A 13,052-nucleotide genomic window follows, 5' to 3' on the forward strand; every position below is an offset into this window, starting at 1 on the left:
TTTTTACTGATATTTTTTGGCATCACGTGCTGCCAGAAGTTTTCATTTTTTTTCACTGAACATATTTTTCTCGGTGCATTACTGTTGCGCAACAAATTTCGACTGGGGTTGCTAACCTTTTATCACAAGCCCTTGAAATAAAAACTACAAACGCCAGTGATCCAAGTGTTGTTGTTGAAAGCTTTACCAAAAGCATAAGAAATCCTGAAGCATTACGGAAATATTGCTTAACTAATCTACATATGCTAGAATCAGTGGAGTATAAGCTTGGATTTTCGAAGTATGTTGGGCGAAGTGGCTTACAAAAAATGGAGACTTTTCAATATGTACCACTTCTGGAACTTTTAAAATTATTGCTAAGCAAAGATGACATAAGAAATTATGTAACGCGGGAAAGGACTTATGAGGACAAGGAATATTTTTCAGATGTAACAGATTGTTCTAATTTTAAAAATCACTCGCTTTTTTCGAAGATGCCAAATGCACTACATATGCAGATGAAATCGAGGTGGCAAACCCGTTGGGTGCCAAGAAAGGTGTTCATAAGCTTAGCATTAAATTCATGATAAAATGTTTTCGGAAAATGTAATTGTTCTTGAAAAAGCGTAGATATGTAATTTTTTCAATTAATTTAGAGGGACTAGATCGATTAACAGTAAAATCAGTTGATTGAATTAAATATTGATTAAGGATTGAGTGGATAAAAATAACTAGAAAAAAATTTCAATATCTGAAACTTCAGTCAATTGATAAACCTCACACATATCGTTTGTTTTTTCGACCTTGGTCCAAACCAAGACGTTTTTATATAATATCTGTTACTTCAGTCTTAATGTAATTAAATTTTTAATAATTATGTTTGCTTTACCGTCATACATTTGCACTCTAAAATATAATGGTGCATTCAAACACCATATATGCTGTTTTTTCCAGTGCCAAAAAAGACATCATTTAGGGTGTACTTTAACCCCATTTCTATGATCAATTCACGCCATTTACTAATATTATTTGCAAGTATTAAGGAAATATTAGGCATTTAAGCACCATTTACAGTGGATTTTAACATCTTTTTTAGACAATCTGTTGAACTTCTAATATTACTTAGTTTAATGGTTTTAAAAATAGGGAAAATGTAAGTTACCTATGTCACATTATTGAACCAAGTGAAGTGAAATAATTGTTAAATATTTATTATAACCACTACACCACAGCCACGTGGTAAGTCTAAGTTTTCCAAGAGATCTAGCTAATTATTATGTCCAATCACCATGGTTAAAACATGTATCTACCTGGGCTCGAACCTGGGACTTCCCCCGTGTGAAGCGGGCGTGATAACCACTACACCATAGATACGTGGTACCACTGATCTAGCTAATTCTTATGTCCAATCACGATGGTCAATACATGTATCTACCAGGGCACGAAACGTGGGACCTTCCGTGTGTGAAGCGGACGTGATAACCACCACACTACAGATACGTAGTAACACTGAGTTTTCCAAGAGATACAGCTAATTCTTATGTCCAATCACGATGGTCAATACATGTATCTACCAGGGCTCGAACCTGGGACCTTCCGTGTGTGAAGCGGACGTGATAACCACCACACTACAGATACGTAGTAACACTGAGTTTTCCAAGAGATCTAGCTAATTATTATGTCCAATCACGATGGTCAAAGCCGTACTTCTGTAATTAAGTAAAATTAACATACTTAGACTTAATTGTTTTGATCAAGCTGGCCGATAGCACACCCTGAATACTTAATTGTTAATTTAAGATAATTCCGATAAGTATCTTCGCTGTAGTTTTTAAGTTATCGGCGGGGAAAAATCACGAAAAACCCATGTTAATCTCCATAGGATATTAGCAAAAGCGGATGAATATTACTTTAACGTTACAAAACGGTATCAAGTCATATCTTCAAGAGCCTACCGGCCCTGTAGAATTATAGGCATTATGCATTTCTTTTTCAAATAGTCATTGTTAAAAAAACCATAGTGCACTCACTGCACTGTGCTTTTTCAAAATGAATATTTTGCATGTTATGCCTTTTTTCACTTTAATTTTCTATTAAAAAATATATATTCAAATTCAGATGCCAGAATACCATATAACCTATGGACTGTTTAAAAAAAACCTCATTATCAAAGATAACGGAACTTTTAATGATTTATTGACGGGGGTGAAGGAACTCTTCAAGATTACATGTGATACTAAAAACTTGTTATTGCAATTTTTTGAAAAAAAATATGATGACTGGATTGACATTAAGGACGAAGAACTGCTACAACATGAATCTAAGTTAAAGGTTACACTTAGAGTTGTTGATACATTAGTTAATGTAAGTGAAATATTAACCGAGACTACAGAGGGCAGCCATGATGATACTATTTTGGATTCAACTATTTTAACAAGGTTAATAATTTTTTGATGGATACAAAATTAATATGCTTCCCGCCGTAATACGTTTTTTTTAATTAATTGCAGCTCTGCCGCGCTAGGTAAACCAGTTTTTCCTCTAGTATATACTGTACCAAAGTTTGCAGCTGATATTGAGGAATTAATTGAAGAGAAAAATGAAATGGTACTTATGCGAAAGTACAGAAATCGAATTATCAACACCTTGTACGAGGATTTATCACGATACACCAAGTAAACGTTTAAATCTATGTTTCTTAAAGGGATAGTGAAGTAGAACAAGTTATTTTAACCGATTAAAGCTGTTAATATATGCATAAAAACATTAGGATGATTCACCAAAACTTTAACATGAATGTATAATTAATTAATTAACAAAGTTGTGATTCAATATTGTGAAATGCCGTTTTAACTATTTCCAAGGATATCCCCACTCTAAGTATAAGTTTCTCTTAGTTTGGGGTCTCCTTAGAAATTATCGAGTTTTTCCCGTCACCAATCAGTGGCCGCTTTTGACGGTTAATTTAAAATTTATCGGTTATGTTATTTTTTGCAGAAAAAACTGCATACATTATAGAATTTTTGTTGAAAAAATGGGTTGGGCTGAGCAAGCTTAAATTATAACTTAAAATTATTAATTATAAATTTACGTTAATGTTTTAGTGATTCATCCTAATATTTTAACAGCCTTAATCGATAAGAAATAATTTGTTGTTCTACTTCACTATCCCTTTAATAGCTTTCTTATTGAGAAACTTTTTAAGGTATCCAACACATGATCAGTATCAAGAGACTGTTAAAAGGCTTGTATTAAAGCATAAATTTCTAAGTGATAGGCAAGAAAATGGAGATTTTCACACAATTCCAAAATCCTATGTAAGTACAAATGTAAGATGTACTATGGTTTGTATGTTAAAGTCAATTATTTTTAGACTACTTGGTGGCAATCTTTAAAAAACAAGTTTAAGCACCAAAGGATGCCTTTGACATCAGACCCTGAAGTAGCGAAAGCCAAATCTGCGCATGGTACGCTGGCTAAGGTGGCGTTAGCAAAGAGAAAAGCCACCGACTCTACTGACCAAATTGGCAACGCAGTCAGTATAAGCAGTACTTCTAATGCTTCCGTTCCGAAAAGGATTAAACGTGGGGTAAGTTAAACATTGGAATTAATATAAATTACCTTCGTCACTTAAACACTAAGTGACCTATTTCCAAAACAACAAAAAATTAAACGTCTTTTGACTTTTGTTTACGGAGAATCGCTTAGTTAGTAAAGACAAAGAACTTGTGAAATTGCTAATTGCGGCGTTTAATGCTTATTTTCTTTTGTTCGTTTCAAGAATTCAAAGAGTGGTGATTTTGGAGGTGAAGACGAAGAAAGTATTAAAGGACACATCAATATTCTTCAAAAAGAGTGGACAAAAGCGAAACCAGACCACGTCTTAATAGACGAAAAAATGAGCGTGACGCTCATCTACCGAGAAAATTTAGTTCACGATGAAAACGTTCCAATATCCCAAATATTTGTAGAATTTCCTACATTTCATTGTGAAAAACAGGTACTACTTGTTCATAATAGTTAACGACTAAATATATTACAATTTAATTTTAGATCTTCAAAGAAATACAGAGAAGAACAACTTTATGCAGTGATGTTGAAAAACTGGTTTACCATTTCGCAGAACTTCACCATGAAAAAATTTTGTCATTCATTAACAAAAAGCCAAAGAGAAAATCATTTATTCATAAAGTGGAGATGGCTTCCGTGGCCATGAATGATGAAAGAATCAAACGTATATATTGAAGTTATATAATTTCCTAAAATGGAACTGGAACTAGCCTACTTGATAATAATTTTATGCACTTATTTATTTGCGATTTTAGAAAAAAGAACCACAGCAGCTTTGGTGGGGCTGCCATTTTTATTTAATGAAGAGTTAGAGGATTGGATATCGGATAAGGTATTTTTCCGATAATGAAATCTTTACTTTATTTAGAGCAGAGCTAAAATTTTATACTTTACCATTTAAATTAGGATGATCCAAAACCAGAACCTTTAGTTAGAGTAATGGGCGACTCTTTTTTTTCAAAGCCTACCGAGGTTACTTTTGGTCAGGATAAAATAAGTTGCTCTACTATTGAAAACGCCATCACCACTAGTTTTTGCTGCTATTATATTTTCAATTTACAGTACGAACAATCTTTGAAAAAAACTTTGGCATTTTTCCAAATGGTAATTCTAAAAATTGACCAAGAAAAAAAGCTAAGATCATCTTTCCAATCAATTTTAAATTACTTAAGCGCCAAAGTTTAACTCGTCTTTGTGAATGTTATTTTAAAAGTTCTGAACTTAAGTAATCAATAAAAAATTCTCTTACATTGACCAGTCATTAATGTGAAATTTAAGATTTTTATATAGGGTTAATAGTTAAGGATCATGTTTGACTTTATTCTAATTTGAACCTAAAAAAATTAAATGTGAACTATCCCATGATGGTGGTATTTGAACCTTGTAAAGTTGACTTTTAAATCTTAAAATGAGAGATATCTTGAGAGAGTGGTGGATATTTGAGCCTAAGAAAGTTCAAAATTGAACCCTACAGTGATAAGGCCTTGAAATTGGGAGGTCGGTATTTGAACCCACTAAAGTCAAAATTGAACCATTCAATGATACAAAATGAGTAGCCGGTATTTGAACCAAATGAAGTTCAAAATTGAACCATTTAATGATACGAAAGTGAGGGGAAGGAATTTGAACCCAGTAAAGTTCCAAATTGAACCATCCTATTATACGGCCTTGAAAGTGGAAGGTCTTTTTTTGAACCCATTAAAGTTCAAAATTGAACCATTCAATTGTATGAAAGTGAGAGGTCGGTATTTGAACCCTTTAAAGGTTAAAATTGAACCATTCAATTGTATGAAAGTGAGAGGTCGGTTTTTGAACCCACTAAAGTTCAAAATTGAACCATTCAATTGTATGAAAGTGAGAGGTCGATATTTGAACCCATAAAGGTTCAAAATTGCACCCTTTAATTGTATGAAAGTGAGAGGGCGGTATTTGAACCCTTTAAAGTTCAAAATTGACGAAAGTGAGAGGTCGGTATTTGAACCCACTAAAGTTCAAAATTGAACCATTCAATGAGACGACTGTTACTGTTATGTATTTGAACCTTTAAAGGCTCATGTGTGAACTTCTCACATAAATGTAAATCGAAGGTGAATATTTGAACCCATTATAGTTAGAGTTTGAACCCTTTTCTAGGGTTCAAAATTGAACTAACCTAAGATGGTTCAATTTTAAACCAAAAAGGGTGCTGCCTGGGTTTTTTGACTTTGAACCCTATAAGGTTCAAAGGTGAACTGATTTTTTTAACAGTGTACTTCTGTTTCGTATTCTTTTAAACTGTGAAGATTTTCCTCCAGTTTCATTTGAAACTTCTGAATTCCCATTTCCAACTTTTCCCTTTTACCCTTAAGATCATTTTCTTCTATTAAAAAGGCTTTCTTTTGCTTTTCTACTTCTAATTCGAAGGCCATCTTTTTCTTTTCATGCACTAATTCTTTTTCTTGGAGCCTCTTTATTTTGTCCTTCAGCCTCTTACTTTCTTTTTCGATGTCGGCCAAGACGTTCCTAATGAAACAATGAAATTTTCGCTATTTGTAAAAGGCGCAATTAAAATCAATCGCGATCTAGGAGATACCGCCAATTATTAAAGAGCTATAATAAAAATTAATTCCGTTTGGTCTTATATTAAACCCAGCGAATGCCACACACGCATTTGGTGTTAGGGGAGCTCCAAGCAAGTTGGGAAATGGGGTCCGAGGGGCTGCTATCTCTCGCTAGAAAGTGTACACCTGATTTCAGATTTATGAATTCCTCCATTTTCAACCTTATGAATTCATGATTCTCTACTGAATACAGAATTCTTAGAAAGAATTCAAAGAATTCAAGGAATTCATCAGTTTGTTAGATGACTTCACGCAAGAAAAAATGAATTCACATGTGAATTTATAGATTTATAGAATTCGAGTATGAATTCTCGAATGTTTAAGTGAATTCAGAGAATTTACTGAATTCATCAATGCTTTAAATGAATTCACTAAATCAAACCGAATTCATCAGTAAATGCGTAAATTTTGAAGTGAATTTACGGAATTCATCAGTGAATTTGTAATGTTGAAGAGAATTCACGGAAGTTATCAGTGAATTTGTTAATTTTGAAGTGCGTTCCAGGAATTCATCTTTGACATTCCACTATTCAAATGTTTTAAGTGAATTTTCGGTAAATAATTTAGCGATGGACTAGTCACGTTACGAGTCTCTGTACACCGATTACGGGTAAAATCATTAGAAAAGAAATGTGTTTACACGGCTGTACCTTTGACTGTACTTAAAGGATTACACGTAAAAGTGAAATCCCTGCCCTTGGCAGTAGTTAATTAAATGATAAGACTTTACTAGTCATCGTTGTACAGGGACTTTTCAAGCGACTAGTCCTTCGATAAGTTATTTGTAAATACTTTTACTGTAAGGGATGGTTAATAACACAAACATATTTGTATAAGAGAAGGGGCTCTCGATAGAACTTACTAGATTGCACCCGTTTGAAAAATTTAAATCTAGAGTGGTAACCATGGTGACAGGAAGGATTTTTTTGTGTTTTTGCTACCTGTTCTCTATAGGCTTAACAATAAATGCTATATTTTTTAACACCCTTGAACAATAATTAAGGTCCTTTTCTAATATATTGATTGTATTACAGGTCAGGTTAGGATAGCTTAGCTTCGGTAGGGTTCGGTTACAATAGAGGCTTGCTACTAAACTTGTGATTTGACCATCGCAGTGCCATTATTTATCTTGGAAAGTGTACGGCATTAAAAACGTATCGTTAAATAGCTGCACTGAAAATTTTAAGATTATAAAACCGCACATTTTGGCGTTCATATGGGATTCGGCCCAATGGGCCAGGAGCTGCGTTTCCACCGTAAAAAATAAATGCCGTGCCCAACAAGTAAGGACAACAATTAAAAATGGCGAATGGCTGGGCATCACCCCAAGGGCTTTCGCGACATCTGCCCCTCTGCATGTTCACAAATCTAAGAAAATTGGTTCAAGAGGTCTTAGTTTTATAATCTGTTACTCTGTGACATAGGAAATTAATCTTTATTTAAAAATCTACCGAATCTAAAAGCTTCAATCCTTTTGATGTAATATAATATATTGTAACACACCTGTCGTTCAAATATCAGGACATTTGGACCATTTGATTCAAAGAGACTGAATTTACAATTATGACACTATAAATCGGTTTTTATTAGCACACCTCAGAATTCAGGACATTGGGACAATTAGATCCGAAGATATATTCAGTCTTGGGCCTGAACCCATCATTTTGACTTTGGAAAATAATTTTTATATAAAAAAAACTATCCATACTAGATGCTTGAATCCTTTTTAGTATGATAAAACACGCCGAAACACGGTTCTCCTTAAAATATCAGGTCATTTTGATCAATAGGGCCAAGGATCTGACCGAAACATCTACCTCCTCCCTTAGAACTTAGTGTTAATTGTCGGTTCCTTCGATTTTTTTTCAAAAGTCGCGCTTGTACTTGTAAATCGATGTCTTTGAACGGGCTTCTATAGCGCGAGCAGCCTGCGTCGTTGAGTTCGTGATCGAGTGGGCTATTGTCAAATCAAATACACTGAACAATACTTATAATGAATTAAACCATAGAGGAGGGAAATAGGCAGAGAGAATCAGCATAGGCAGTAGTGATCCATACGTAGTGAGAGAAGGGGAAAATGTACGGTACGCCGCGGCTCTTAACGCGCAACTTATTCGCGCACAGTTGACGTTACAGGTTCTCCTCTTTCGGGCTACCAATACTAGAGAGAAATTTCAGTTACGTAATGGATGACAGAGACAGAGGCGGTTAGGTCCCCCCTTGCGCGAAAGAAGTGCGTCAAAAATCTTATCGTACCAGAAATGTTTGTTACTACCCGCCGTATTTTTTTCATTTTTCGGCGGATTTTATAGAGCGCGTTTCTATCTCCCTATTTCCCTCCTCTTTCATTAAACTGGGCCCAGTGGTGTTTATATTCTAGCGTTTACAAAAATATCTCATCCAATTACCTAAATTTCATTATAATAATCAATATTTAAACTATAAAATTAAAATATACATGAAATTAGAAAATGTGTGTTTAAAAGACCCCACTTGTCTGTTGAAATGACTGTGAAGGTCCCCACTTGTAAATTTATCGAGTGTGAAAAATGAAATTGAAATACTTGATTGAACCATATAGGCTTTGACACTAAAACAAAATCTAATAATTTATACACAAATGTCCCCAGATATAAGGTTGGAAGACTTTTTAGGTCCCCACTTGTAAACCTGAAATCAGCTCAAAACTTAAGTGTTAAGCCTTTAAGAGGTCCGATTACCTAAATTTCATTATAATAATCAATATTTAAACTATAAAATTAAAATATACATGAAATTAGAAAATGTGTGTTTAAAAGACCCCACTTGTCTGTTGAAATGACGGTGAAGGTCCGCACTTGTAAATTTATCGAGTGTGAAAAATGAAATTGAAATACCTGATGGAACAATATAGGCTTCGACACTAGTAATAAATCTAATAATTTATACACAAATGTCCCCAGATATAAGGTTGGAAGACTGTTTAGGTCCCCACTTGTAAACCTGAAATCAGCTCAAAACTTACGTGTTAAGCCTTTAAAAGGTCCGATTACCTAAATTTCATTATAATAATCAATATTTAAACTATACAATTAAAATATACATGAAATTAGAAAATGTGTGTTTAAAAGACCCCACTTGTTTGTTGAAATGACTGTTAAGGTCCCCACTTATAAATTTGTCGAGTGTGAAAAATGAAATTGAAATACCTGATGGAACCATATAGGCTTCGACACTAGTACAAAATCTAATAATTTATACACAAATGTCCCCAGATATAAGGTTGGAAGACTGTTTAGGTCCCCACTTGTAAACCTGAAATCAGCTCAAAACTTAAGTGTTAAGCCTTTAAAAGGTCCGATTACCTAAATTTCATTATAATAATCAATATTTAAACTATAAAATTAAAATATACATGAAATTAGAAAATGTGTGTTTAAAAGACCCCACTTGTCTGTTGAAATGACTGTTAAGGTCCCCACTTGTAAATTTATCGAGTGTGAAAAATGAAATTGAAATACTCTATGGAACAATATAGGCTTCGACACTAGTACAAAATCTAATAATTTATACACAAATGTCCCCAGATATAAGGTTGGAAGACTGTTTAGGTCCCCACTTGTAAACCTGAAATCAGCTCAAAACTTAAGTGTTAAGCCTTTAAAAGGTCCGATTACCTAAATTTCATTATAATAATCAATATTTAAACTATAAAATTAAAATATACATGAAATTAGAAAATGTGTGTTTAAAAGACCCCACTTGTCTGTTGAAATGACTGTGAAGGTCCCCACTTGTAAATTTATCGAGTGTGAAAAATGAAATTGAAATACTTGATTGAACCATATAGGCTTTGACACTAAAACAAAATCTAATAATTTATACACAAATGTCCCCAGATATAAGGTTGGAAGACTTTTTAGGTCCCCACTTGTAAACCTGAAATCAGCTCAAAACTTAAGTGTTAAGCCTTTAAGAGGTCCGATTACCTAAATTTCATTATAATAATCAATATTTAAACTATAAAATTAAAATATACATGAAATTAGAAAATGTGTGTTTAAAAGACCCCACTTGTCTGTTGAAATGACGGTGAAGGTCCGCACTTGTAAATTTATCGAGTGTGAAAAATGAAATTTAAATACCTGATGGAACAATATAGGCTTCGACACTAGTAATAAATCTAATAATTTATACACAAATGTCCCCAGATATAAGGTTGGAAGACTGTTTAGGTCCCCACTTGTAAACCTGAAATCAGCTCAAAACTTACGTGTTAAGCCTTTAAAAGGTCCGATTACCTAAATTTCATTATAATAATCAATATTTAAACTATACAATTAAAATATACATGAAATTAGAAAATGTGTGTTTAAAAGACCCCACTTGTCTGTTGAAATGACTGTTAAGGTCCCCACTTATAAATTTGTCGAGTGTGAAAAATGAAATTGAAATACCTGATGGAACCATATAGGCTTCGACACTAGTACAAAATCTAATAATTTATACACAAATGTCCCCAGATATAAGGTTGGAAGACTGTTTAGGTCCCCACTTGTAAACCTGAAATCAGCTCAAAACTTAAGTGTTAAGCCTTTTAAAGGTCCGATTACCTAAATTTCATTATAATAATCAATATTTAAACTATACAATTAAAATATACATGAAATTAGAAAATGTGTGTTTAAAAGACCCCACTTGTCTGTTGAAATGACTGCTAAGGTCCCCACTTGTAAATTTATCGAGTGTGAAAAATGAAATTGAAATACTTGATGGAACAATATAGGCTTCGACACTAGTACAAAATCTAATAATTTATACACAAATGTCCCCAGATATAAGGTTGGAAGACTGTTTAGGTCCCCACTTGTAAACCTGAAATCAGCTCAAAACTTAAGTGTTAAGCCTTTAAAAGGTCCGATTACCTAAATTTCATTATAATAATCAATATTTAAACTATAAAATTAAAATATACATGAAATTTGAAAATGTGTGTTTAAAAGACCCCACTTGTCTGTTGAAATGACTGTGAAGGTCCCCACTTGTAAATTTATCGAGTGTGAAAAATGAAATTGAAATACCTGATGGAACCATATAGGCTTCGACACTAGTACAAAATCTAATAATTTATACACAAATGTCCCCAGATATAAGGTTGGAAGACTGTTTAGGTCCCCACTTGTAAACCTGAAATCAGCTCAAAACTTAAGTGTTAAGCCTTTAAAAGGTCCGATTACCTAAATTTCATTATAATAATCAATATTTAAACTATACAATTAAAATATACATGAAATTAGAAAATGTGTGTTTAAAAGACCCCACTTGTCTGTTGAAATGACTGTTAAGGTCCCCACTTATAAATTTGTCGAGTGTGAAAAATGAAATTGAAATACCTGATGGAACCATATAGGCTTCGACACTAGTACAAAATCTAATAATTTATACACAAATGTCCCCAGATATAAGGTTGGAAGACTGTTTAGGTCCCCACTTGTAAACCTGAAATCAGCTCAAAACTTAAGTGTTAAGCCTTTAAAAGGTCCGATTACCTAAATTTCATTATAATAATCAATATTTAAACTATACAATTAAAATATACATGAAATTAGAAAATGTGTGTTTAAAAGACCCCACTTGTCTGTTGAAATGACTGTTAAGGTCCCCACTTGTAAATTTATCGAGTGTGAAAAATGAAATTGAAATACTTGATGGAACAATATAGGCTTCGACACTAGTACAAAATCTAATAATTTATACACAAATGTCCCCAGATATAAGGTTGGAAGACTGTTTAGGTCCCCACTTGTAAACCTGAAATCAGCTCAAAACTTAAGTGTTAAGCCTTTAAAAGGTCCGATTACCTAAATTTCATTATAATAATCAATATTTAAACTATAAAATTAAAATATACATGAAATTTGAAAATGTGTGTTTAAAAGACCCCACTTGTCTGTTGAAATGACTGTGAAGGTCCCCACTTGTAAATTTATCGAGTGTGAAAAATGAAATTGAAATACCTGATGGAACCATATAGGCTTCGACACTAGTACAAAATCTAATAATTTATACACAAATGTCCCCAGATATAAGGTTGGAAGACTGTTTAGGTCCCCACTTGTAAACCTGAAATCAGCTCAAAACTTAAGTGTTAAGCCTTTAAAAGGTCCGATTACCTAAATTTCATTATAATAATCAATATTTAAACTATACAATTAAAATATACATGAAATTAGAAAATGTGTGTTTAAAAGACCCCACTTGTCTGTTGAAATGACTGTTAAGGTCCCCACTTATAAATTTGTCGAGTGTGAAAAATGAAATTGAAATACCTGATGGAACCATATAGGCTTCGACACTAGTACAAAATCTAATAATTTATACACAAATGTCCCCAGATATAAGGTTGGAAGACTGTTTAGGTCCCCACTTGTAAACCTGAAATCAGCTCAAAACTTACGTGTTAAGCCTTTAAAAGGTCCGATTACCTAAATTTCATTATAATAATCAATATTTAAACTATACAATTAAAATATACATGAAATTAGAAAATGTGTGTTTAAAAGACCCCACTTGTCTGTTGAAATGACTGTGAAGGTCCCCACTTGTAAATTTATCGAGTGTGAAAAATGAAATTGAAATACCTGATGGAACCATAAAGGCTTTGACACTAATTCAAAATCTAATAATTTATACACAAATGTCCCCAGATATAAGGTTGGAAGACTGTTTAGGTCCCCACTTGTAAACCTGAAATCAGCTCAAAACTTAAGTGTTAAGCCTTTAAAAGGTCCGATTACCTAAATTTCATTATAATAATCAATATTTAAACTATACAATTAAAATATACATGAAATTAGAAAATGTGTGTTTAAAAGACCCCACTTGTCTGTTGAAATGACTGTTAAGGTCCCCACTTGTAAATTT

At 33.2% G+C, this 13,052-nt stretch overlaps 1 protein-coding gene and 1 non-coding gene across 2 annotated transcripts; one reads left to right on the forward strand and one right to left on the reverse strand.

Moving 5' to 3' along the window:
* Positions 1-1,544: 1,544 nt before the first annotated feature.
* Positions 1,545-1,617, reverse strand: TRNAV-CAC (transfer RNA valine (anticodon CAC)). The gene has a single exon. It is a non-coding gene; the product is annotated as a tRNA-Val (tRNA).
* A 480-nt stretch (positions 1,618-2,097) lies between these two features.
* LOC149668684 (sterile alpha motif domain-containing protein 3-like) lies at positions 2,098-4,810 on the forward strand. The gene is made up of 7 exons (XM_089840428.1): positions 2,098-2,417; positions 2,490-2,654; positions 3,185-3,296; positions 3,353-3,568; positions 3,761-3,979; positions 4,033-4,381; positions 4,456-4,810. The coding sequence occupies exons 1-6, from the start codon at positions 2,098-2,100 to the stop codon at positions 4,222-4,224; spliced, it is 1,224 nt and encodes a 407-aa protein (XP_089696554.1). The 3' UTR covers positions 4,225-4,381; positions 4,456-4,810.
* Positions 4,811-13,052: the final 8,242 nt, after the last annotated feature.

Source organism: Phalangium opilio, unplaced genomic scaffold (genome assembly GCF_054372755.1).
Source record: "Phalangium opilio isolate 3A_F unplaced genomic scaffold, DU_Popi_V2 ptg000054l_1, whole genome shotgun sequence".
Classification (NCBI taxonomy): Eukaryota; Metazoa; Arthropoda; class Arachnida; order Opiliones; family Phalangiidae; genus Phalangium; species Phalangium opilio.

What these genes read in the sequence shown, in the direction of transcription:
- LOC149668684 (XM_089840428.1), top strand. Translation starts at nt 2,098, where the DNA reads ATGCCAGAATACCATATAACCTATGGACTGTTTAAAAAAAACCTCATT. An exon ending in ACACAATTCCAAAATCCTAT is followed by an intron (nt 3,297 to 3,352) that starts GTAAGTACAAAT and finishes AATTATTTTTAG; the next exon opens with ACTACTTGGTGGCAATCTTT. An exon ending in CGAAAAGGATTAAACGTGGG is followed by an intron (nt 3,569 to 3,760) that starts GTAAGTTAAACA and finishes GTTCGTTTCAAG; the next exon opens with AATTCAAAGAGTGGTGATTT.